The sequence below is a fragment of the Anas platyrhynchos genome, chromosome 4, assembly GCF_047663525.1.
Source record: "Anas platyrhynchos isolate ZD024472 breed Pekin duck chromosome 4, IASCAAS_PekinDuck_T2T, whole genome shotgun sequence".
Taxonomy (NCBI): domain Eukaryota; kingdom Metazoa; phylum Chordata; class Aves; order Anseriformes; family Anatidae; genus Anas; species Anas platyrhynchos.
The window spans coordinates 57,027,819-57,055,698 of record NC_092590.1 but is presented as its reverse complement, the minus strand read 5'-3'; the positions used below and the strand labels follow the sequence as shown (position 1 = coordinate 57,055,698).

Below are 27,880 nucleotides of genomic sequence, written 5' to 3'. Positions count from 1 at the left end.
TATTGCTCTCATTTACGGGACCTTGTTACCTTGACATAACTTCCTGTCATCTTTGAAAAATCTAATGGAGCATTCTTAAATTTATTTGAAAATGAATCCCTCTGAGAAACTTTTCTACACATCAGAGCAGTAACTTCTCCCATATTCAACTCGTGTGCTGTTGACTGAATTGTAATGAATCATTAGGTTTTATCTACATAGCACTGGTTTTCTCGCATTCTACAGAAACCACATATGGCACATTTAAAGATGCTGTTAGTTTTAAAGGTCACTCTTTCAAATACCTCCTTCCCACTTTCATTTTACTTGTTCCTTGCACAAATTTGGCATGGAAAGTAATGAAGCATACTAGACATCACAGAACTATTTTTAGGGAAAAACTTTCCAAAGTACAATCACAGTTAAAATTGCAAATACTTCAATATAATTTCATGTTTTTTCTTTAGGTCTGGTGAAACACATTATATCTCTTATGTTTTCTCTTTCCCCCCAGGCAAACAAACAAACAACCCTCCCACACACACAGACACTTCGTGATAGTTGGTTTACTTCCAGGATTCTAATGCTATTATAGAGACTAAACTGGAGGCTTACTGTATGTATAAATAATAACTCAGTAGAAAACTTTAATGAAGAAACCCCATCTGCACAAGAATAATTTCCTGTTAAGTTACTAGGTTAAGGCTGAGAAGTATCAGGAAATTATGTGAAATGGGCTTTAGGTAGTAAAGTCATATGACTTTCAGTCTCTTTCCTAAATAACAAATTGAGTGACAAGCTCAAACACAAAATGCTAAAAGTAGCCAAGCCAAGCTGGGGAGCACTACTCACAGCATGCTGGAGAGGTTGATGTTGCAGCAGTGACTGGTCAAAGATGTTTCTCTAATCACTTTACCGTGAAGTATGTTACACAAAACTGTGAGACCAAACCTCAGTTGTTTCAGGCAAACAAAGGATGGCATAAGTATTCTGCCCAAAATCTTGAATTTGGTTGCTATTTTAGAATCAAAGAATGGTTGGGGTTGGAAATCTCAATCAAATAGCTTATAAATGAGCTCTGCTGAAATAGGTCACACTAAGCCACTTACATCCGGATTAACCTTGCTACTTTTTCACCTTTGTGTGCTCAGCAAATTTTATACTTCTTTTAAAGATTGCATTGTACCAAGGGTCTCTCTTAAGAGCAATGAGGTCTTAACTCCATTGTTGAGGAGAGCAGTATAACTGAGAAAGTTTATCATTAGGAAAAGAAACAGCATCAAGTGAAAACAACACTTTCATGTCATGTTTCTATGATCTCTCCCTTTCTAAAGTTTAATTAAAATTGCAATTAAATAAGTGTCACCTCAATATTGGATAGGAAAAACTACAGTTTTTCTTATATAATTAAATACTAACATTAAAACAACATCAATCATGTTTAATAACTACAAAATATTATTGCTGATCACATCAAAATGCATTTTTCTTTCAAGAATTAATTTTTCCCAAAGGTTATAATCAGGTTATTACTTAATCTTATAAAATGAGACAAACAGCAAAGAGGCTGTGGAAATTATGAGCTTCTCCAGGTAAACAGTTAATCACGCTTCTGGCCCCTCAGAGACGCTGGTAATCTTGTACTGTCCTTATGAAATAAGTGGAAAGCCAATGTATCACACAAAGGCTTGATTTAAGATACCTCAATTTTGTATGCACAAATAAAAAACCTATACAAGATCAAAAGTTTCACTAAATCTTTTTGCTTTATGCACACTGTTATGGAAATCAACTTACATATTCTGCTCAGCTACCACAGTACAAAACTTACCCCTTGCTCACAAATGCTCAGAATTCTGGAGGCCTTATCAGTTCTTGAGCACAGAGTGAAATGAAAAGGAAATAAGTGCAAAAATAAAGGAAATTCTAGTTTAAATTAATGAACTAAAACCATTCATTGCCGTTTCTACAGTACACCAAAGGTCCATGTGAGCACAAAAAAAAAAAGATGTAATGAAAACTGATTAGAGTATTTCATTCTATAGCTAGGGAAAGGCCACTTTTTTCTTCTTATCTGCTATCTAAATTCACTTCTCTTGCACTTTCAAGAAATTGTCCATTGTAAGTGAATCATTAGTAAAAGTGGTTTGTATTTCTTTCACAAAACTGAGGTACAGGAAATGCATATTACAGCTCATGCTGGATTCCAGGAGGAGTAGGTTTCCAGCTAAGTCAAGATTATCTCCTGTAGAAGAACACAAATAGGACAATATAGTGTATGGATTTGAGAAGTATGTATTGCTATTTTTATCTTCCCTTTCATTCTTAGATTTTTCAAGTACTGATTAGATGGACTAGAAGTTCCTCTTGCCACTCATAGTTATATATTGCTATTTTTATCTTCCCCTTCATTGTTCTCAAATTTTGTAGGCCTATGTTCAAGTACTGAAGGACAGATTAGATGGCATAGAAGTTCCTCTTTCCACCTAAAAGTCACCAAAGATGGTGAGAATTCATAATGCTGAGTCCCAGTCTGCAATCGTGTCCTGTTTTTTCAGGGAGAGTTAATTCTTCTCACAGTAGCTGGTATGATGCTATGTTTTTGATTTAAAATAAAACAACAATATTTTAGCTGTTGCAGAGCAGTGTTTACACAGAGGCAAGGACTTTTCAGCTTCTCAAGGCAGCATGGAGGCTGGGGGTGCACAAGGAGCTGGGAGGGGACAGAACCAGGACAGCTGACCCAAACTGGCCAAAGGGACATTTCATACCATATGGCCTCATGCTGTACAATAAAACTGGGGGGAGTTGGCTGGGGAGGCTGTCTCTGCTGAGCATCATCAGTCAACAGGTAGTGAATGATTGCATAGTGCATTAATTGCTTTTCTTGTTCACATTAATATATTTTCTCCTCCTTCCTAAACTCTCCTTATGCTAACCCATTTGCAGTTTTATCTTTTGCAGATCTCTCCCCCATCCTGTGGGCAAGGAGTGAGTGAATGGCTGTGTGGTGCCTCCCAGGTTAAACCACAAGAAACCTATTTGTCTTTGATCTGTAAACAGACAGTATTTGTTACCATGCCATATTATTCAAACTACTGATCAGCAGTTATCAACAATCAGTCTAAAAGACAGTGCATAAAGACTGTAAAGATTATTTTGTTCTGATTTCCAGATCACAAAGCAAACCTACTGTCCTGGTTTTAGCTAGGCTAGAGTTAATTTTCCTCCTGGTAGCTGGTAGGGTGCTATGTTTTGGATTTAGGATGAGAAGAATGTTGATAACACACTGATTTTTTAATTGTTGCAGAGCAGTGCTTACACCAAGACAAGGACTTTTCAGCTTCTCACTCTGTCCTGCTGGCGGGAAGGCTGGGGGTGCAGCAGGAGCTGTGGGGGGGACAGACCCAAGACAACTGACCCAAACTGGCCAAAGGGATATTCCATACCATCTGACGTCATGCTAAACAGTATATAGGGGTGGCTAGCTGGGGTGGGGGGGCCGGCTGTTTGGGGGTAGGCTGGGCATCAGTCATCTGGTGGTGAGCAATTGTATTTTGCATCACTTGTTTTGTACATATTATTATTATTACTACTACTACTACTACTATTATTATTATTATTATATTTTCTGTCCTAATAAACTGTCTCTATCTCATCCCACAGGCTTCAGTTTTCTCATTTCTCTCCCTCATCCCAGACAGGGAGAGGGGAGGGTGAGCAAACGGCTGTGTGGTGTTTAGCTTCCGGCCGGGTTAAACCACAACACCTACGGCCATGGCTATGCATAGTTTGGCACAGATCATGGTTAGCATGTTCTAGAACATGATCCCATGTTCTGCATGTTATCTCAGCATAGCTGAGGATGGCTTGGTTTCTCTACATTGTTTACCTGAAACCTCCACAGAAGCTAACATAAATGTAAAGGCAAATTCAGAGCCCACAGCATCATTTAGCACAGGCTCTGATTTTCCTACCTACTATATGCTGGAGCTTTGCCTTTCATACCATTAGGCTCATCCACACTGAATCACTGGCATTATGGCTTAACATCAAGTATTGGGACAGCACTAGAAAAGATATACCTTTCTAATCATACTTTTTTTTTTTTTTTTTTTTTTTTTTTTTTTTTTTTCTTCCTGTAATTACATATTCCAAGGTGATTATGACTTCCTTCAAAGCATCCAGTACTGGTCATTATGCAGTAGTGCTAAATGGGCCACCCACAAGAGCAAATAATGTAATTCCTATGGCACAGTACATCTATGGCACCATCTTTGTTTCTCTTACACTGTAATTATCTTCTCACTTGGGCCTTAGAATATGAAAGACAAGAAAAAGAAAGAATAAACCTTTATACTTATTTTTTAGTATGAAAAGATCAATAAACACAGCAAAATGCATTTATTGTTAGGTACTGAACTTTGTATTATACACAGAATATAAAGATAGAATTTACTTTGTCTGCATCACACAGTCTAATCTCTTTTCCTAGCAGAGCAAAGTCCACTTTGTTATCAGCTATGCAACATTGTTAAGGTATTCTGAAAAGAACATGTACATTCATCTGCTAAACGATAATAACTGTATTTAAATGTATACTTTGATCCCTATTTTTCTAAATTGTATATGTTTTTCCTCATACATCCAAGGCCATTATTTAAAATGGATGTGAAAGCTCTTTTTTAAGGACTTTTTGAATAGTTAAGAGAATATAGTTAAAAGTAAAAGTAACTCAGGTATACAAATTGTTTTAAAACAAAGTCCAGCATGGAGTCAATTTTCTACTATATTTCTTTCTTGCTGATGTAGGTTTGCTAAAGAGTAGTATCACTCTTCATAATATCAAAATTCAATGGAGAACCAAGCTCTCAGGATGAGTGCACAGCTCTCTTGTTATTAGTTCTTTCACAAAATGTAAATAAAAAAAGAACCCAAGAGCTGAAAATATACAATTTAGAAACAATTTTACATCTACCACAATTTTTCTTGCACTTACTTCTTACACATTGTCTCTTGATTATTTGAATTTTCTACCCTTTATATTACCTACCCAGGCACAGGGCCCTATTTTGACAAAGGGGTTGCAGGAGGACACCCACACGTCTCTTTCCCTGTGAGTTTGTTGTAAGACTATCCATGTGTAATAGTAAACATCATAACTGTGCCTTCATCTTACCCCTAAGAGCTTGATTCTTTTTCAGCTAAAGGATAGATTTTTTGCAGGAACTTCCAGTGAGGCTGGGGCTATTTTACTCATTTCAGTAACATTTGCAGCATACTCAGAAAGCTTCAGACATTGCCCAGTTATGATCTGATCTCACCCAGTGAGGCTGGTCTGGGCCACAAAGGCTTGTAGGGCCCTGAACACTACAACCAGATTTGATCGCTTTGGGCAAGAACTTGTGCCAAGTAATAAAAGTCTAATTTATCTCAAATATATTTTTATTGCTCAATGCCAGTTTAGTACATAAACACAAGCCTTAAGTTGTAATACTATCCATTAAACAGCAACAAATATAACTAATAAATTCCAGATACATAATTTTTCATCTTTCTTCAAGTAAGGAGAAAATGGTGAATTATTAGTAAAATACCACAAACAGGCTTTCATTGACCGTAGGCATAGATCAGGATTAGCACCATGGTTAGCACAACTGAAACTCTAATAGGGATCTATTTTTGTTTGACTGAAACTATGTTTCTGCTATATAAATAGCTGAACTTAAACACCTTCAAACAGATCATCAAACAACCTAACTACATGTATATATGCTCTTTACTACCGTTGAAGAGTAAAAGAGTCGGAAGAGTCAACTGTAATGAGTGGCTGTTACTACTTCATTTTCCTTCTAGAGATCTGATGTATAAACATGCATATAAAAGTCAAATGTCTTCCAATAGCAGTGCTTGTGTAACAAGTGCTTCAACAAGTATGTAGCTCACCTAATTACCTATACAGTAAATTCTTATACAGACCTCTGTAGGACAAACAATTATACCATGCAGTACTTTATACTTTTACAGAAGCTTTTTGCACTCAAGTTTAGAGAAGATCAATATAATTTTTTATCTCAAAGGATTGGTATTGTTTTTTAAGCTACACGTTAAAAACTCAGAATAGTTTCTCATCTCCTATTGAATGTAATTTAGATAAATGTCTTTTCTAAACTAATCTTCTCTTTCAAAAATGCATAGAGGATTTATAGAGATAGCATCGATTATCTGAAGCAGGAGTTACATATTTAATTCTTTAACTCGTCAAAGCAGTTTGCTTATGGCAAAGAACATGAATATAGATCAGTTTCTGTCATATCTTCTAAAATCATGTTTATAAAATGTGTTGTAGTAGTAGCTTCTAGAAATCTCTGCAACATCTGATGAATAGTCATATTCTGGCAAGGGGCCATTTATTAGTATCTATTTCACACACAAAATTTAGTTTTTTAAAAAACAGATCTTATTTGAACATTATTCAAACTAACTTTTTTTTTATTATTTTTATTTTCTAAACTCATGTCTGCTAATTGATTTAGATAGTCTGAAGTATTCTAAACAAATACATGTACTGGAAAAGATCCAGAGCTGATGAATCCCACTATACTATAGTTAGAGGAATAATATAGAAGCATACCAAGAAAGTGGTGTATGCAATAGTATACAGTAAACACATAATAAAGTATTTTTATTCCCCTTCCTGTATTATCCTTACACATCCTCAAAAATTTGAGTGAGATTAGATTTTTCACTTCTTGTACATGAAAGTATATGTTATTTTCAGAGTTCCCTTTCTCCTAGGAGTAACTTAGAAGAATGTAGTGCAGCTGGACCATTAGAAACGGTAAATAGGTTAGTGATTCACCTACCCTTTTGTGTTAGCTGTGCAGAACACTCAGTGTGATCAAGCAAACTATAATGAGTCAAAAGGAACTTTCCTTTTGAATTTAATAATTACAGCTGGTTTCAGCTCATACACTGATTAAAGACAGTTTTTATCTTTCCTGGTTATTTTTAGCATTTATACAGTACTTTACATCTTCAAAGCACTCTGCTGACATTACCTTATTAGTCCTTACAATGCTCCAATGCTATTTTCAGTGTGCTTTTACATCCTGGTCCCATTTTAATTGCTATTAAAAGCTGCATTATTTATAATGGACCATAAAGAAGAATATTTAGTGGGAAAGACACTGTGTTGACAATTTGTATAGCATAATTCTTAAACTATAAAGCATTTTTGGTGTATATGACACTTCAAATTTAGACCAGTACTGAACTCTGCCTATGAAGATTTCAGGCCAGTCTGCTCCATCTCTTTTCATTGCCATACTGGTGAGACATTCCTGAACATGCTGGATGAGACGGAAATCAATGCAAATACTGTCATTGAGATATCAGCTCTCAAATTTCACCCACTGGAGTCAATGAACAAACAGCACAGGAGCCCTACTAGACAAAGTAGTTTCCAGGAGCAGGTGGTGATGAGGCCCTGCAAAAGCAGAGCTGCCAGTTTTCACGGGAGTACTCTTGAAGACAGCCTTTTTAATTTTTTTTCCTCTGACCAACCTACAGTCAATTCTTTACATCACATTTAAGTTTAGTGAGCTCACATTTTTCTCATAAGTTTGCTTCTTAACATCCAAACTATCATATGAAATGTCAGGCATTCACTGTTTGAACTTTTAGCCGTTACTGCCTTTTCTTTACCTTTCTTCCCCTGTTATGTTAACACACCCCAGAAAACACTGCATGTTTCTTTACATGTCCATTGTCGCAAAATCAGATTTGTAAATTCTCGTATTCCTGAAACGTATAATTCAAATATATCATACAGCTTGGATCTATCCCACATACTTGATGTCCCTGAACAAAATGCAGTTGTTAGAAAACGGCATCTAGTGACCTACTGCACTTAATGCTAGCTTGCAATGAAAAGCTGCACTTCCTTGTTGGTGGTGACTATATAATTATGAATTCTTAGTTAGGGCTTGATTTCATAGGTACTGATCATTTGCTGCCATTGAAATAAGAAACAGCTCATAGTTCCTGCAGTGTAAGTCAGTGTTACATAACTGAGTTATATAACCTCCCTATTTATGCTCTTAAATGTGTGTGCTGTACATTGGCATCTCTTGGCATTTCTTGCCCTTAGTCACACCAGAGCCACACCTTTTTGTCACCTAGTAACTTTTTAATAGTCAACATCAACTCAGAGTTGCTGAGCTAGAGCTTGATTTTTGCAGTATGTGTCGAATATAGTACCTTTTTATAAGCTGTTTAAGTTACAAACAAACAGTGCAGTCTGCAGAAAGGACATCATCTTGTGAAAGTGTCTGAACACCAGAAAAAAATTGTAGTTGGACATCCTGAATATAAGATGGAAATGGCTGAAGGTAGGTTTACACCTTCTGCAGACAAATCAGAACTGGAAAAGATCTGGCAACTGAACCTGCTAGCAAGAGATGTGCTTCTGAAAAGTGATAAAGAAGAGAGAGTGGAGTATGTGCTAAGACTGAGCTCTTCAACAAGAGAGCTGAGTGGATCTCTCAGCCAACACCTGGGGAACATTACAGAAAGCCTTCAAGACACTTGCCACTTGCTGAGTGTTCTCCATGACAAACACAAGGAATTGACTGCAAGTCCAGGCAAGTATAAAGCAACCTCCCCACAAAGAGAATGGACTGGGTGTATTGGATGCTAAGTTATGACATGTAATGATGCTCAATATGTTCCCGTACCCCTCCTTTTTTCTAGGCTCAACTTCACTCCTTTCACCACCCCTCCTGCCACCCAGCACAGCACGGGGCATGGGGATGGGCTTGTGGTCAGTCCCTAACATCTCCTCTGTGCCCCTCCTTTCCTCCTCACACTTACTCCTGCTCCAGCTTGGGTTATAGCTCACAGCTCCTGCCAGACCCCTGCTCCAGCCTGGGCTCTCCACGGGCTGCAGTTCCTCCAGGGTATACCTGCTCCAGTGTGGGTCCTGCATGGGCTGCAGCATGGAGATCTGCTCCACCATGTCCTCCTCACACACTGCAGGGGAACGTCAGCTCCGGCACCTGTAGCAGCTCTTCCCTGGCCCTCCTTCTCTGGTCTTGGTGTTTGCAGGGCAGGTTCCCATCAATTTTTATTCACTCTCTCTGGTGTCTTTGCCCATTTTTAAACATATCTTCGCAGATGCAGCACCACCTTTGCTGACAGGGCCCTGCGGTGGGGCTGTTGGAGCTCACTGGAACTGACTGTGTCCAGTGCAGGGCGGGGCATCCCCTGCCTCTCCTCACAGATAGCTCCCCACTATTGCTAGGGTTTCTGGGCAGGAACACAGTATTTATAGACTACAGTCCTCAACAAGTAACAGTGTAGTTAAAAAGATAGTAATAATTATGAGTTCTGTCATCCTAGTGTACAGATAAACACATGAACGTTACTTTTTTGTGCTTGTATTTTAAAATCTCTAACCATTCTATGTATTGTGAGAACTACATCTGTATTTTACTCCTGAAAAAACAAAATGCAGATTTCATGACAAATGAAACAAATCTCTTTCCTCAGAAACAGCATCTTAGTAAATATTAGTCATGGTAGAAAAGAAAACATTTAATAGTGGTCTAAGTGAATGATTCTGAGACTAGAGGGGGAGGCTCCAAACAAAAATCTTTAGCCATGCCCACATTAATGAGCCTGTGTCCTGAAGGTTTATAAGGTGTCCAGAGTAATAAAAAAAAAAAAAACCAACAAACATTTCTGACAGGGACTACATTTCTGACAGGATAAGAGGGAATGGCCTCAAGTTGTGCTGAAGAGGTTCAGGTTGATAATGAGGAGATGTTTCTTCTCAGAAAGAGTTGTTACACATTGGAATGGGTTGCTCAGTGAGGTGGTGGAGTCACCGTACCTGGGTGTGTTTAAGGAAAGGTTGGACCTGGCGCTTAGGGACATGGATTAGTGGGTGATAGTGGTGGTAGGGGGACGGTTGGACCAGATGATCTTGGAGGTCTTTTCCAGCCTTAATGATTGCATGATTCTATGATAGGACCTGCTTCCAGACTCCAGGATCAAGCTAGTTTTGCTTTGTTGGCCTCATGATCTATATGACCTTTTTTGTTTGAGCTTTCTAAGAATTAACTGTCTTGCTTTCCCATAAAATAATCAGTTGGCAAGAGGTTTGAAGACAGTTTGCATATAGGCTACCTAAGGTCTAAAGTTACAGGGCAGTGTCGTTTTTTGGCTTTACGCCAAGCATGGAAATATTAAGTTATTCTTTTAATTTTAAATTTGAATATTTTAAAATATTATTTTAAAGTTCACAATGTAGGAAAATAATATTGTTCAGAAAGACACTATGATCTATATATTGGATTTTAAGAAAGTTAAAGTGGCTGTAGGTTTTCTTTTTGGTTGTTGCTGTTATTTAGAGAATCCAAACTTCAGGTACTAAACAGGATAGTTTGCACTGCCAAAGCTTGAGGTTTGCATTAGTGACACTAGGAAGTGTTGGTTTTTTTCTAGCCTCTTATGTAAACCAAGCTGTGCAAGCTCTGTTATTTCCAGTCCTTTTGTTTATCTCATGCCTGTTAAACTATTTGGAAGTTCTTCACCATTGTAAAAGTACCATTGGAAAAACAGCAGTGTCTTAGAACAAACTCATTTTCTCCTTGAACTGCCAGTGGAAAACAAAAACAAAACAAAACAAAACAAAACAAAAACAATAACAAAAAACATTTAAAATGTGTTGGCTTTTTTTTTTTTTTTTTTTTTTTCTAGATAGTCAAGATCCTAAACCAAATAATTTAGAAACTGAAAAACTATTGCAAAGGAATAATTTTTAGACTGGGATCAGCAATAAAAAAAATTTATACTGAACGGTACTCTGTAGTTTTTTAACTCAATCAGGTGCAAATAAAGATGTAAGTTAAAGGCCTATCTAAACTAATATAGCTATGAAATTCTTACTCAAAACAGTTATTTTCAAACTTGAAAACCTTGAGATACTGATTTACTTCATGTGATGTTACTGAATAAAGTTAACAAAAAATCACCATTTTCCCCACTGGTACCAAAAGCATAAAATCCTTTCTATTGTCATTCTGTTGTCTCTCTCTCTCTCCTCTATAAGTGGAGAACACACTATACCATCTTTCATCTACACAATTTTCTTATTTGTATTGACTTCCAGTAGATTTAGCCAGCAAAACAAAGCTTTTTAGGAGTTTATGCAGCAAAAAGAAAGTAAGAATTTCTTCCAGAGGTTTTCAATATACCTAATTCATGAAGGCATACTTCCAGGTATAGAGAGATTGACAACATAAGGTGAGGGGAGAGCTGTTTGTAATACAATGAAATCTCTGGCAATAATACCTGGAAAGTTTTCTAAGAAAAGGTATAAGATAAGACAAGTGAGGGATCATAAAATAAATACTTTCATTAAAGATAAAATATTAAATGAATGACAGGGAACGTTTGCTTTTGTTGCATGTTTCTTCACCCAGTGCTTTTAGTTATACGCAAGGCAAACTTCTACCATTACTATAACTACATGCTACAAACTGCTGAATTTCAGCATTGTAAATGTGCTGGTATTCTTGCATTATCCTCTGTTCTTTAGAGCAAAAATTCAAAGCTGCTAAGCATGTTTAATACTGAGGTCACGTATAACAGCTTTGTTGGAGACCCATATGTTAGAATCTTGCAAGATCCAATTCTGGGAAATATACGTAATTAATGTTTAGTTTTCAAGCTGTTCCCAAGCTGATTCGACTATTATTTACCAATTCCCTGCTGTAGATCAATTGTCATTAAGAATTTAGGTTGTGTCTAATCATTAGAATGGGGTTCATTAGAGCTGCCACAATAGTACTTGGACAAGCACACATTTTACTTCAGTTCCTCAGAAATTCACTCAAACTGAATAGCAGAAAGTGCAAAAACATTAAATGAAAGCCAGGAAATATATTTTACTACATGTGTTGCATGCCATTATGGAATTATTATTAAATTAGTGCAATTCACTATATATACATGTAAAAGTCTTCACATTTTTGTCTAGTTCTCATAGCAAAATTTAATTGGTTACCTACTTTTTTTTTTTCCTCCCCTCAGAGTACAATGACATTATAGATTGTCTGCAGAAAATGAAAGATTATTTGACAAACACAGTTTCACACCTTCAAGAGGCCAAAAATAAACTTTATGCTGCTAGCTGCAAACCAGATGATTCTCATATCCTGACTGTTCAAAATACTTCTGGGGAAACGAGTGTGTGTTGTTCTGTAGGAGAAGCAATGGAGTCTGTGCAAGCATCCTGTGCAAGTCCCAGTCAGCAATCCCCCAAAAATCCTTCTCCTAACAAGACAGAAAGTCAGAACATTAATCAAATCCAGCCAAGTGACACTAAAACTGTGGCAAAAGAAATATTTGCATCAACAGCTGAAAACGTATCTGCTCAAGAACAGGACATTAGCAGAGAACCTCCAGTGAAAAAGGAAGATGGTGAATACAGAGTGCTAATGACCTCTACTCCAGAGAAAAAAGATAATAATGGGAAAGATAAACCTCTCAGAGATAGTGCTCTTACAGAAAAATATTCAGAACTGGCTTGTCAAGATGTTCTTAAGGGCACTCGAGAAGGCCTTCCATCTCAGACATTGACAGATATTTACGACAAAATTGTCACAAGCCCTTGTGAAGAGGAAGAAAAGGCAGTAGTCATAGAACTGTCAAAAGAGGTGGAAAGTGAAGAACACAGACTGTCAGAGCAAATGGAAGACAGTAAAATGAAAACAAATTATGAGATTTGTACAAATGGTCTAATTACATTTTTAGCACAAACATGTGATCTTACTGCTGTGAATCCATCTACAAATGATTCAGAAGTGCAAAAATCTGGGCACTGGATGAACAAAGAGTAAGCATATTCTTCTTTCAGACACACATTGATATTGTTTATAAGCATATATATAAACATCTGTGGGCCCACAAGCTCAATATGCACATATCAAACAGCTGCTGGCCTTGCACATACCAGTTTACAATTTAAGTTTACAGTGTGCAGTTCATAACATGCACAATGAAGATCTTCAATTCGGTCTAAAGTAAACTGAAGCTTTCTAATTGATTGCATAGATTTTTATTTTTTTAAACCATTGAGGAACTGAGTCACAGACAGTAAAGTCGGTAATTCCAAAATTGCTGGAAATCAGTAGAAAAGGACCTCCAATTAGTATATTCTGTAATAATTTGTAAACTGCTCTGAAACAAGCTCAACATAAAATTTTTTATGATCTTCCTATCTATTCATATACATATGTTCTTATGAATGATCTGTTTTTACTATAATGAAGCAATGATTATAGCAAGACACCACCACATTCAAAATACAAAACCTAATATTTTTTATTCTTTTTCTCCAGGTTTCTAGTAGAAGAGAGTGGTAAGAATGAACGTAAAGTAGTTTGTTTTATTAAAGCCCCTGCAACTGCTCTGGAGAATCTGACGTGTAAGATAGTCAATGACACTAGTTCCTTGGTGGTTGATGATTGTGAAGAGCTGGTCAGCAATGTTATCAGTATTGAATGCTCTGATTATGAGAAAACAATCCCTTTCCCTATCAACATTGCAATCCCATTTACTTCATGCTTCAGAGGAAATTATCGGGAAATTATGGTGAAGGTGACCGAAGTGAACTTTCAATCAAATTACTTAACTCCCATTTCTTTGGAGGGATACCAAGGAAACCATAAGGTTGGTAACCTCTTATCTAAACACTGTGAAAACATCTGTACAGTTGCTCAGATTAGCCTGCGTGGAGTTATACAAGTAAACTTGTCCTTATTAAGCCATATTGCCCATTACGTGGGGTTAAATTGAATTTTACTTTACCCCGTCAAGAATGAATTCTATTTGAAATCTGGTATTTAACAAGGTCCTTTTTTCATTAGTAGTCATAAGGGAAGTGCCTGTTTCCACAATACTAATGACAGAGTATTAATTTATGATTTTGTAAATATGTGTAATATGTTGCATTCTTTGATAAAAGTAAAATCATAAGGGGAATTATTTTGCATTCAGATCACAAAGAAGTAACACAGTTCTGTGCGTACAAGTCCAAACTCCATCTCAGTTCTTTTTTTAACTGCAGAAGTAATCACGTTGGGTAAGATTCATCACCCAGTTGATGAGCTCATCTCATTTCATGCCAGTCATACACTGGAATATGAATGACATTACACGATGACTAGAAATCACCAGATAACTGGGCATCCAAGTGGCAATAATACTTCACAATAATAATTCATTTTGTTTCATACTTTTCTCTATAATTAATGTTGCCCTCTCAAAACGCTAACGTGCTTCAGAACACAGCTTCCTTTCCCTCTGATGTACTCTACCCCACTTTCTCTTTACACAGGAAGCATTTGCGGAAGTGAAAGTTTACCAGCTGGGTGTTTTTTCTGTGTTGTCGTGCTTAAAGAGAGAAACATTTACTGTTCCAAAGGCAGGACTCTCACAAAAGCTGAGCATGGATTCTAGAATCTCTTTCTATTATCCTCCGGAAACATTCAGTTCTCCAGCAGCCATGCAGTTAAAGGTGAGACTGAAATATGCAGTAACTTGTTCCACAACTCTGTGTTATCTGATCAGTTCTGAAGTACTGATGATAACAGTGTTAAAGGGCAACCTGTTCCATTATTAGATGTCTATGAAAAGCAGTGGCACCTCCACATCCTCTATTCATAGCAAATGGTTTCCTGTCGGCATTGTTAAAACCACTTGATACTGCTAGTAGTCAGTATGGTATCTCCACCTAAAAGGAAGATCCATCAACCTGTGTTCGATATACTTCAGAAAAAAAACAAAAAACAAAAAACAAAAAACAAACAAAAAAAAAAAAACAAAAAAAAAAACCAATTGCTTTCCACAAAGCATCAACACCAAACTTCAACTGTATAGCCCAGTTTCTAAGTTAGTGGAACAATTTTTCTCACATGACCTTCTTCATTTCTGCCATGCGCTGCAACAGACTTTGTCACCTCTTAGGGTTAGCCTAGGAACAATCTCAAAATTTCCTTCAGTTATACCGTGTTTCTCCCTTCCTCCATAACAACCAAAGTACTACATGCAGAGAAGGTCAAGTTAACTGTCAAATATTTAAGTCAGTAAAGTTTCAAGTTTTTGATTACTTTGGAGCACTTAGCTGTGTACTGTATAAATTCCTTGCACATTATTAGGGTTGGTCCTGGGTTACAGTGAGGAGCCTAAAGCCTTTCTCATCCAATTTCAAAAGATAATACAATTAGAAAGTACGGGAAGATTTATTCATTTACAAATTACTTGTACAATTGCTTTCCATATTTAGGTTCAGCCAATTGAACCATCACTGATATCCACACTGAAAGCAAGACATGATATGTACTACTCAGTGGTATCTACCAGTGCACTGGTTTATGTCCAGCATCCTTCAGCCCAACCGTTTAATAACTCAGTCACTATTACTCTACCTTGTCCTCCAAACCCAGAAAAAAAAAGGCAAGGAGATGAGACAGAACAAGTGAGAGCCATCAGTGCTACAGTAAAGAGGGTTGCCGCAGCATACCATCCTCGGTAAGAACAACTCCACTACAAATTCAGCATTCTAAAAGCATTAAAATTAATTAATTTTAACAGATGTTCATTAATAATTTTTGCACTAAAAATGTGTTACTTCTTGAATACAGTCTGCTATAGTTACAAATATTAGAAACACTAGCACATATCCACACTATTCTCATGTTATCACTTCACAAAGAAAATCCATATAATATGTTGATGTATAATGTAAATATGCTAACTGCTGCTGACCACTTTATTTCTAGCAGGAGTGAGGATGAGAAATGCACTGAATTTTCTGATCTCTACTTCCACACATTCCAATGGCTACTTGAGTCAAAATTTCTGAAATAAGGATTTAAGGCATGTCATTTTTTTGGTACCTGCACCAGAGAAAGGGTCAGATTTTTCCAAAGCACACGCTACAAGATATATAAAAATTAGACCTTTTTGAAGCATTAAAACATGGAGACACCTAAAAAAAATAAATCTCTAAATTTCAGTTGTTAACTTGCAGTGTAATAACATTTATGATTATCTTCAAAATAAGCAGGGTACAGATGGAGAAGGAAGACAATGTTCCAGCTTTCCATTTCTGAAACACTTGTCACATCATATTTTAAAGAGTTTACAGTTACATTGATCTCCTTGACTAGACATCCATTTTCATCACAAACTTCAGATTTGGGAAGGTTGCCCATGGCAGTTAATAGGATATTCAAAATGCATTTCTCATACCAGAAGCACTTCATTGTGCAGCAGTACCCTTGTGGCACTTTCCAGTTCTTAAGCGTAGTTTAAATAGTATTTTAGATTCTCAGTCAAAGCACTACTAGAAAAGACTACAAATTGGTTGTTTCTATACAAATTCCAATGTCAATATTTTCCTTCATTTGCAAATAGGCTGAGGCTAACAATTACATTCCTTATGTGCTCTGGAGTATGTTTTCAGAAGTATTTTTTCCACTACGAGGTGGAAAAAAATGCATAGTCATCAAGAAAAGCAGAAGGGAAAGCAGTGCTACAAATACAAGCTTTACTCAAGCCTTACTCTTACTCTTTCTGCAGTTGTGGTTTTCTTTTGTTTTGTATAATTTCTTGGCTTTCCAGGGCTACAAGTGCTTCTGTGAGAAAGAATGGAGAGAATCTCAGCGATTCTTTGAAATTATTAGGTCATAGATACAAAGAACGTGAATGGATGGTGTTTGATGATATTAATATCCAGAATGCACGAAATGGGCTTGTATCATTTGAACTAAATGAACATTTAGAAAGGTAATGTACTGAAAATTTAATAAATTTTTATTTACTATTTACTTCCAACGGTATGGGTCAATGTAAATTAGTAGAATCAAGAAGTCATTCACTGTAAATTATTAACTTGCCAGCATCTCTTTCTTTTACTTTGTAGTATCAGGTCATTTAGACTTGTTACACATAATTACAGAAAAAAAAAAATTAAATAATTTTTCATCTAGAGATTGTGCACAATGTAACATACCCAAAATTGGAGGCAGAAAATACAGATATCAATCTAAATTTGGAAAGGTGTGATTTAGCTAACTACAACACCATTTTTGGAAATTTCTTATTAAGAAATAGTTTCTTACTTTCCTCTAAAATTCATATGTATTTTAATTGATAGATATAGAGTCAATATACTCTACAGCAGAGGCAGATTTTCACTCTTTCATGTGTTGGAAAACAGAATAAAAAGAGATAAAATATCTATGAGAGACTAAGAGCTGTGTTATTTTACATAACTAATTGTTAGCTGTTGAATTGATAGAACTATCTACTTTCTTTCCTTTTTTAATACAGCTTTGTGGTCATTCGGCTTTCATTCCTTTTGGAAACTACGTATCTTCTCCTTTTTGCTCAGGCTCTGGAAGAAGCTGTTTGCAGCACAATGTCTAATGTGATATTGTATCGGAAAAGAGAAAACCCAAATAAAATAGTAGTCTTACTATCTGCATCCAAAGAATTGTCCTGGGAGCTTCAAAATCTCCACGAGGAGGGCTACTTTGGTCCCCCAGAACCTACGCAGCAGTTTCCATTAAGAGAAGGAGAGCAGATTCATTTTCAATTTACAGGCAATATATTTGCTTCAGGTAAGGTAATTAATTGGTGCTTCTGGATGTACTTTATCAGTCAGCTCAGCTGTTCAGAAATACTGTATGTGAACATCAATAGATTGTGGTTAGTCACAGCATATTTAGTTATTTCACTGTTTTATAGCTTATAAATGACAGGTGCATGGAACTGCAGAGGAAACTGCTCTAACTGACAAATAAAATGTGCTAGATAAACAATATCCTGAGAAACCTGTTCTGTGGTGGTTTTACTCGGCTGGGCAACCGAGCTCCACCACAGCCACTCTCTCATCCCCGGGAGAAAATACAACACAGAGGGCTCAAGGGTTGAGATAAGGATGGGGAGATCACTCAACAATTACTGTGATGGGCAAAACAGACTCGGAGTAGGGAGTTAGTAGGATTTCTTGCCTATTACTTACAAGCTAGAGAAGTGAGAAACAAAGGAAACTAAAACCACTTTCCCCCTATCTACCCTTTTCCACCTCCTCTCCCCAAGTGGCACAGGGGAACGGGGAAATGGGGGCTGTGGTCAGTCTATAACACTTTGTCTCTGCCACTCCTTCTCAGACACTCTCTGCTCCTGCTGCAACATGGGGTCCCTCTCATGGGATGCTGTCCTTCCCAAACTGATCCTATGTGGGCTTCCCACAGGCAGCAGCTCTTCAAGAACTGCTCCAGATATGGCCCCGTAACACGGGGCCACATCCCTCAGGAGCAAACTGCTCCAACATGGGTCCACCACGGGCGGCAGCTCCAGCCCAGGGCCTGTTCCTGCGGGGGCTCTCCATGAACCACAGCCTCCTCCAGGCCACAACCACCTGCTCCACTGGGGGCTCCTCCTCGGGCTGCAGCGTGGAACCCTGCTTCACCGTGATACTCCCATGGGCTGCAGGGGGACAGCCTGCTCCACAGTGGTCCTCATCATAGGCCGCAGGGGACTTTTGCTCCGGCGCCTGGAATACCTCCTCCCATCCTTCTTCACCGACCATGGCATCTGTTTTTCACTCCTCTCTCTCTCTCCCAGCTGCTGTTCCACAGCAGTTGTTTTTCCTTTCTTAAATATGCTCTCACAGAGGCACAAACAACATCGCTTATTGTCTTGGCTCTGGCCAGCAGCAGAGCCCTTACCTAATATGGGGCAGATTCTGAAGTCTTCTCACAGAAGCCACCTCTATGCCCCTCCTGTACCAAAACCTTGCCATGTAAACCCACTACAATGACACTGCTTTGAGCAGAACTGGTCTACAAGATGACCTTTAGAGATTTCTTCCAATCTATGACATTCTGTGCAACCTGGTCCCTTGGAAGACTCTGGTTTATCTTTTGTCTTAAAAGGGCAGAATTCTATCAATGAAATAATGGCTTTTTAACTTAATGAGCCTTTGATAGGAATTAAACAGATTCAAAATAAAAATAGGCAGTCTGCTATTTTATCTGTGTGCATTCACTTAAAGTGAGCGAGGTTTAACACTGAAATACAGGGCAAAATGGTGGTTATTGTGAGTTGCATCATAAACTGAGGCAATGAGAGAGTTATTATGCTGTTCACATTAGCAGTCTTGAGCATTCCATGCACTGGCTTCCCCTATTCAGCAATTTACTTAAAGGGAGATGAGATAAGAAACCTCAGAAAAATTTTCACACAAAATTACATGCAGTCTCTTCTGTCAGCTTTGGAAATCACCTGTTAACATGTATGTAGCTCCCTGAACATTTTGTATGTTTTATATAAACTCATCCATTGAAAACGTCATTTATGCTAAAGAAATTCTCCCAAAAGAGAAACCTCCAGGTTGCCTGCTTATCTACGGAAAGGGTAGTGTTAGAGATACATCACATAAAATGAAATTACAAATCCTAAAAATGCACATACCCCTCTGAACTCATTCTGGTTGCTGTTACAGATAGGCAGACATCCATCATGAATAACCAGAAAACATATATTTCTGATTCAATTCTCACCATGACTTTTATTTCTCTCTGTTATATAATTTATCACCTTCCATTTTCCTTACTTACCAAATTGTAGCACAGCCTTCATCACTTATGCCAACACGCCAACCCAGGCCAACAATTCAGGGGCTAAGACAGCTAACTGTGAATATATTCCAACTACTGAGGCAGGCTAGGGGAAGTATTTGAGCATCAGACATCCAATATAAAGTAAAAACAATGGCAAAGATTATTATGTGATTTGTTCCATTTAACTCATTGCAATTAATTATTTTAAATACCACACATCCAAATACAGTGTATACATGTAAAATGGTGTTCTGTTTGCTCATGTTTTTTTGTTTGTCTTTTTTTGTTGTTGTTGTTGCATGGTCTGCAGAAAATGGAAAAGACTTTGGAAAAGGCTACAGGTTGACTTTTCATTCACAAAGAAAGCCCAAGCTAGAGCTCGAAATTAAAGAAGTGGATGAGTTTGGTAACCACAGTTCACCTCATTACAAAGGAACAGCTGTTTTTTATAAAATTACCAGAGAGATGATAACCAAGGAATGGAAACAGCCCTTGCCATGTGCTGATTACCAACACCAGTCACCACTGTGTAAATTGGCACTAACATTACCAAAGGTGAGTTTTTCACTTGGTAATGCTAGAGGTATTTTCCACACTCCCTTACCATGTATGTGTAAGGCAAACGTATCTTGGTACAATTTTTCCATTACAGATAAGCCAAAGAATTGCTGATGTTGCAGTTCTGATCCATCAGCAATGTACAAAACACCCTCAGAATTTCTCTTGGCAGGTGAGAGACTCTCATCCAAGGACCAGCATAGAAAAATTGTACTTAGCAGAAGTTTTTCACAGATTTGCCCTTTCCAGCTGGTATGGCCCTGAGAAATTATTACTTAAGTGTCAGTTAAATATTCTCTGTAACCTTGTCTAGGCAGTGCAGAATTGCAAATTGTAGGCGCATAAATGGTTGATGTAACCTTCCTCCTATCACCTGATTTTCCTATTATATTTGATAAGCCTCTGCAATACAGCCATGTGGGCATTTGACTTCATCTCTGGTGAAAGCTATTCTTACATAAATTAACCTTTAATGGAATGAAATCAAATTGTAATCTTTTCAAAGAGCCCAGATATCAACATCCTGTATTGTATAAATTCTGCCACTAGAATACTTTTATCAAGTTTACATACATTTTAATCTCAAAATCTGTGCAGGCAACACTGGTCTGAATCTCTAGTGGCATGCAGTAGCACCTGTTTCTTTTCGAATGTAATTGAACTCACTCTTCTTAAAGTATTACCTGCAAATACAGCTTCTATTCTGTAAGCATAGCTCTTGATTTTTCTCTCATTTCCATTCTCCCAAGTATAAAATAAGAACAGTTAAGTGCAGAAGATTTTGAGAGGAGGCTTCTTTTAATGATAAAATCCATATAAAATGTAAATTTGGCAGAGGGGAATCACATGCTTTCACCCTTTTTGCTTTTTCACAGGGCTAGCATCCCATGTATAGTACTCACAGAGAGAGAAATAAAAACTCTTGAGGCTCCACTGGGGAAGATCACAATCAAACAAACAAAAACCCAAACCCACGAACAAACAAAACAAGGACCAGTGACACAACCTAGGTATCAATTAGTTTTCTTCCATCCACTTGCCACTCTTCCATCCCATTTTTCCTCCTTAGTTAATCTTACTGTATATTTAGAATAAGATTTAGTGAAACGGGCTGCATTTGTACTAAACCACAAAGATAATTATCAAGTGCCTCAGATTTGTTTTGGTGTATACAGCCTCATGCTATACACACTAGTCTTAAAATATCCAACTCAGATTTTTCAAAACAATTATTTCTGACTAACCTTTTTCTCCTACTAAATTTAAGGCCACATTTTCTCTTTCCCGGTATGGCTGAGATCTTGAAATCTGGTCACTCTGCATAAGTGTACAAGAATATGTAATATATGTGGGCATGCAAAAACACCCAGGCAGCCTATTCGTGTAAAAGAAGCAGAAGAACTGCATAACATGGTTATGGTTGTTAAATTGTAAATGTTAAATTGGAAAGGAAGTTTAACATCGGGAATGCAGATAATCTTTTGTCCTTTCAGCCCTTGACAGATACATTCACTTACTGCATTGTCAGGAACTATACGAACTAGGAGTACACTAGCTCTGCAGGTGGACAATAAATGATGGGAGAATTCTGGTACAGGACTTTCACCTGAACATGTTAGCACACACAAAATTAAAAATTAAACACACACATCAATAAATAAATACATACTAGTAATTAAAAACAAAACAAAAACAAACAAACAAACAAAAAAAAACAGGGTTATGACATTTATCCATGAGGCATCCATATTATGACTACGCTCTGCAGTCATGGTCACAGAACTGAAACAGACTAATTAGCAGAGGAAAGAAAGAAGGTGATCATAAACATGGAGTGGTTCCATGTAGGAAGACAATACATTAATGGTAACCCCTCACACAGTTTTGGTTATTAGTGGAAATATTGTACACTCAAGAAGAGAAAATGGAATGGTTACAGCCCCCTTTGCAGGATACAAGAACAGTGATATTGGTAAGTGGCAGATATAACTAATGATACAAAAGAACATACGTTTTGCATGCAAAAATAATCAAAAGATGAACTCATTTTCACAGTATATTGCAGCAGTTAAAAATGTGTATGAGGAACGAATTGCCTGGAAAAGAGACAGAACCTTTTATTAAACATAATGATCCAGATGCAATTGAATGATAGGGCAACAAAAATGTAATTCTAATTACTTACCATTTCTTATTATATGTCATAAAATTGTTAATAGTGAAGAAAGCACTGACAGTAAAATTAACTTAGGAATTTTATCTTATCTTTACTCTCTGTGATGTGATAAAAATTTTTAATCAGATATGTATGCACGTTTTGGTTCCTAATGAATAAAAGAAATAGAAGAAAATTGTTAAAATTGGATGAGAAAACACACTCATGGAGAAATTGAACACACTAATTATACAAGCAACTACACCATCCATCTGTCAAATGCAACTGCTATTTACCACTTCATAAAAGAACAAGTCTAGCATTAATGTTCATATAATATGAACCAAGACTAACACTGTCCATAATTAATCTTATGCTGATGCCATTAATGTATTGCCAAAGCACCTAGAACCATCTGACCACATTCATGTGCATAGACTAACATTTTTCTAACAGTAAGGGTTTTGATTGTTTGTGGTGCTTTGTTTCCATGTGTAACTTCTGTTTATCTGCTTATTTATTACAATTTGAGCATTAATAATAGACATTGCCCTGATGATGGCAGATATACTCAAGCAATGATTCTTCAGTTCTGCCAGTTTCTACCACATGCATACTACTACAATACAGCAATTTAGCTACCACATCTCTCTCAAGCATATTAAAACATAGTTTTCAGTTTTCATCTCTCTCCTATTGATAATGCTGTTTTGTTTATAATATTGATCTTACACTAACAGCTGCTTACACATTCCAAGTTGTCACAGTAAGGATCTTGTCTCTTAAAATGAATTAATTGACTCTAAACTGTAGCTCTGGTGAAGGATTTCTCACTTGCTCCCAGTATACTGGGGAACCCTTTCAGGGTTTGGGAATAAAATCCTTGAAATACAGGGTCAGAATAACAAAAACTATTTACATTTCTGCTACTTTCATAAATATCTTAAATTTAGTTTAAATGTAATAACATATTAACTAACCATTAACTAAGCCCTATTTATAGGGCTTTCATTTCCTCAGCATTCAAAAACACTGGTTGGTCAAACCTGTTATTTTCAACACAAGGAAATGCAGTGGATCAGGTTCTAATGTCAAGTATGTGTGAGCTTATCAGTGATTTTCCTACTGATTTCAAAGGACTTGTATGATTGTAAAGCTGGGCTGAAGAGTTTAAAAGGTTAATTTCTCCTTTTCTGTCTGTCCTGTTTGATATGCAAGCAGAGTCTGGCCATGTCTGAAGGTCCATTTTGCAGGGCACTTCAGTATTACTGACTGAAATCAGAGTGCTTTCCATTCAAGCGTTATCAAATTACTATGCTGCTGAAGTTTTACGTTTAATGACTGCCTAACAGCAAAATAGTATGTGATCCTCTGCTTCAGAAGGGCAGTTGCTTAGCTAATTTTAGGGCCTCCCAGACTAAAAAACTGCTTTGACCGCTAAGAGTATTTTACTTACACTGTCAACCAAAACAGCAGGGCCACATGCCAGTGCAGCTGAACCATGGATGAATTTAGCTCTTCACCAGATATACTTAATCTTTAAAGGCAGATTTAACGTTTTAGGTCTAATGCATCGTATATTATTGCGCTATTTCTAGACAATATTCATTTTCAATTCTTACCATTTTTACAACTGTTTTAAAATTAAGTAGCATAAAGTAGTTCAGATTAAAGTCAATCCACGGGTGATTGAGTTCATCCATAATAACTCTGAAAATATCATACAGAGTTTTGAGGTGCTAAATTCACATTAATGAATAAAAATAGATTCAAATATAAAGGCATAATAAAAAGAAGCCAAAAAAAAATCCTGTCTTGGAAGAAAAACAATGCCCCCTTCTGGAAGAGCTTTATATTCCCCTTATTCTGAGGGCTTTTTCAGCCATGTTACCGTACCTTCATTTACACTTGGTGCATGTCAGAATTGCTGTAGAAGCACACAAAACCAGGCAGATTCAAATTTCTGGATGCATACAGCACAGGATGGTTTTGCATTGCGACATGGTGCATACCGTGAGTGCACACTGTAGGTCACCTACCACGACCCCTGAGCATAGGCCTTGTGGAAAGCTGTTTAACTCACAGGTGAATTGGTAACTTGGTTATGATTTTATTTACCTTTTGGATATTTTAAGTGTTTACTCAGAAGGGCTTGGTAAGCTCAGCAGCAAAATGAGGGTAATTTATTCAGTGAGAGTTTCATGCTATTAATTCATAAATGGAAAAGGGAAGCTCCATGAATAAACCTGGAGCAAGTCTCATAGGAAAAGCATAAACAGCCAGGTACTACAATTGAATGTGTGACGAAAGTACATTTAATGTGGGTACTAAAAGAGGACAATTGCAAGTTCTAACAAAAAAAGGAGCCCGACTTGACTTGATGAAAATTAATTTCTTCTTGTGCTCAGTGTTTTTGTAAATAATTTCTTGTTCTTCATGGAGTAGGAAACAAGATTAAGACCCACAAGAATTTCCCTTTTTTTCATTTAAAAGGAAAAAAAGACAGGTTTTTGTCATTCTGTCCAGTATTAAAAGGAAAAAAGAGGAAGAACTCTGTATTTGCTAATGAAACTTGCCTTTTGAATGATGATGATTTTCAGTGATTTATAATTAAAAGTTGAACAATGTAAAATGAATAACTATAGCTACACACATAGTATAATTTCTAGACCTAACAGATTCTAAGTATGCAGTATGTATTGTTATCTTCCTTGAAACAGTATGTTATGCACACCGTTATAGTAAGTACACAGAGACAGGAAGGAAAAGTTAATGCAGCATTTGAACTTAGAATACATCTTGTGTACAAAGTTTCCCTACAGATATTCTATATCTCCAGTTTCTATACACCTATCACAACATAATGCTACTGAAGAAACTACTTTTATTAAATTGCATAAATCAATCTTATTAATAAGATGCAATAAACATTCACTTTGTGTAAGTTGACTTCATTTCATTAGTTCGATAGTTGTTTACTGATCTATACCAGCTGATGGTGTTGCTTCACTTTCAGTAGTGGCTCAAATGCCCTGTGTAGGTAGGACCAGTCTTCAGTGCTGATGTACTACGACCCATCCCCGTGCCTCATCCCGTGCTCAGTTAGTCATTTCTCTTTCTTCAACACATTTTGTTTGATAGCATGAAAAGTTGGTCAACCGTCCACGAAGCACAAAAAGAATTTGTTCTGATTCATCAGGTAAGAACATTTACATACCATATTAACATCAGCATAAACAATAGTTATATTAGCTATTTATTTTTTAAATGGCGGGATTTATTTCAGTTGTAACTGACATTTTAAAATGCCATATTCAGGAACCAAAGTAGTTAATGCATGAAAAGTTATTTAAAGCAAAATGTGATTTGGTTACCAGGAGATGTAAAAGCTCTTTAAAGATAACATGGAGGGGGGGTACTTGAGCAGCATACAATTTTCTGTATGATAAGATTCAGTTTGTACTGGAAAGCTCCAGTGTAATTAATGTATCAGTTATTGGAAATGCCTTTTATTTTATTGCAATCTTTCCCCATGCTGTTCCAAGAGCTATAGATCATTACTGAATCTGCTTTTGACTATATCCACTTCATGTCTCAGTTACCAAAAATTACATTAGAAAGAAGAAGTGGTGATGTTTCCATTACAGTAAAAAACAAATCACATTTAGTTTGGGAGTTCACCCACCGAGCCTGCAGCTTTAGAAAGCTTTTTGAAAGAAATATTTACATAACAGAAAAATAATAGCATTACTTTACTAATTTTTACCCTTCAGAGGCCCTATGGGACAGCTTGCTCTTTTGGCTTGCAGAAGAGCTTGCAGAAGATAATACATCACTGCTTGCTTTACGCCTCCCTGTTCGGCGGAGCATACTTCAGCTTGTTAGGCTGAAGTGCCCTGATAATTTAACACAGCAGATCTATGAGCTTCTTTGCTGCTGGCAAAAGACCCTTCCGAGGTCAGCTGATAAACAGCAGCTCCTGTCTCGCTATTTGCAGAAGAGCGGCAGAAGGGATCTTTCAGAAGAACTTCGTTGTAAGTGGCAAAATAAAGTGTTCGCTTGACAGAATCACTGGCAACTAACAGCCCAATTTCTCTTTTTTCTTGTTGAGAAGAATGAATATTTCCAGGATATATATCGTCTGATGAAGCGACAGACCACTTTTTTATTTGTCACTTTGTAAACTCTTTACTAAAACAAAGAAAGATAACAATGCCCTTGCTTGCTAAAAGTGAACATTTACCCTGTGAAAAAGTGATGTACTGAAAATATAGGTATGAGGAATTATGGACTGGTGTGCACACATATATAAGGGCTCTAATTAAACATACCATACTCAGTTGACAGGATTGTATTTGTAAATGCTCTTAAAAACTAGGAATTATTCATTATACTTTATCAAAAGTCTTATGCATCATTCCATGATATATGGACAACTGTATGTCCAGTAATAATAGTTATCAGATTCTCCAGCGGAAAGCCTAATGGATCATTACAATAATAGAAGAAATTTCTTCTTAATGTAAGCCTGTTAGCAACTATTCCTGACTTTTATGTTCTCTGTGAATGTTTATTATCCTTGTGAATGTCATCAAAATTTCAGCATTTCCACATTTCAATATCTAATCTGTTTCCAGAACTTAACAGATTTTCTGCCTCACTATTATCTATCATGGTAATGTTTCAGGTTTTGTTTTTGTCTTTGTTTTTCAGGCTACAATCAAATTTGGAAGAAGTATTCCTTCTTATAAATGTATTATTTTTTTTTTGCCTTGTAATTTTATTCATTATATTAAGCTCTTGTATTGGAGGTGTAGATAATAAAACAAATATCCTAAGCAATGGTCTTCTGTTAGATGCCACTATACTACAATCCACCTCATACAACACACCACAGATGTCTCTAGAAGATGAACTGTGACATTTCTGCTACAAGTCTCAAAGTAGCTGACAAGTCCAGTGAATCAGCTTGGTATTTGCATATGCAAATATCAATTTCTGATTGCACAGGCTGTCACATCTGTGCAGTTTCCATAATGCGCTACCAACGTGCAGTAGATGCAGTTCTTTCTTAAAGTCCACTAGTGCATACTTATTTTTCAGTTATTATTATTATTATAGATTCAAATCTGCAATTCCCCTACTCCTCCAACCCCTACCTCCCAGTCACTTTAATTAATAATATAATACAAACTTTAAATGTTAATCTAAATCTAAACATTATTAATCTAAGATTTATTAATATTTAAACTATTTAGAACCTCTGTACGTCTTGCTGACAAAACTTAATTGTGATACACATTGTTAGCCTGAATATTTTATTTTCAGGGTGTCATACATTTGCATCATTTCCAAATCACTACTATAAATGTGAAAATCACATTACAAAAGAAAAGATAAAGAAAAATAGTATTCATTAGTTTCATTATTCTATTCAGTAATGTCTTGTCCTGCAGAATTATATTTTAGTTATAAGACAGAAATA

General features: G+C 36.7%; 1 protein-coding gene across 1 annotated transcript; it reads left to right on the top strand.

The window, feature by feature from the left end:
- Window positions 1–8,193: 8,193 nt before the first annotated feature.
- DTHD1 (death domain containing 1) lies at window positions 8,194–27,156 on the top strand. The gene is made up of 10 exons (XM_005017840.6): window positions 8,194–8,624; window positions 12,079–12,883; window positions 13,389–13,719; window positions 14,387–14,566; window positions 15,335–15,579; window positions 16,675–16,839; window positions 17,386–17,675; window positions 19,993–20,237; window positions 25,537–25,594; window positions 26,169–27,156. The coding sequence occupies exons 1-10, from the start codon at window positions 8,357–8,359 to the stop codon at window positions 26,456–26,458; spliced, it is 2,877 nt and encodes a 958-aa protein (XP_005017897.3). The 5' UTR covers window positions 8,194–8,356; the 3' UTR covers window positions 26,459–27,156.
- The last annotated feature ends 724 nt before the right edge of the window (window positions 27,157–27,880 follow it).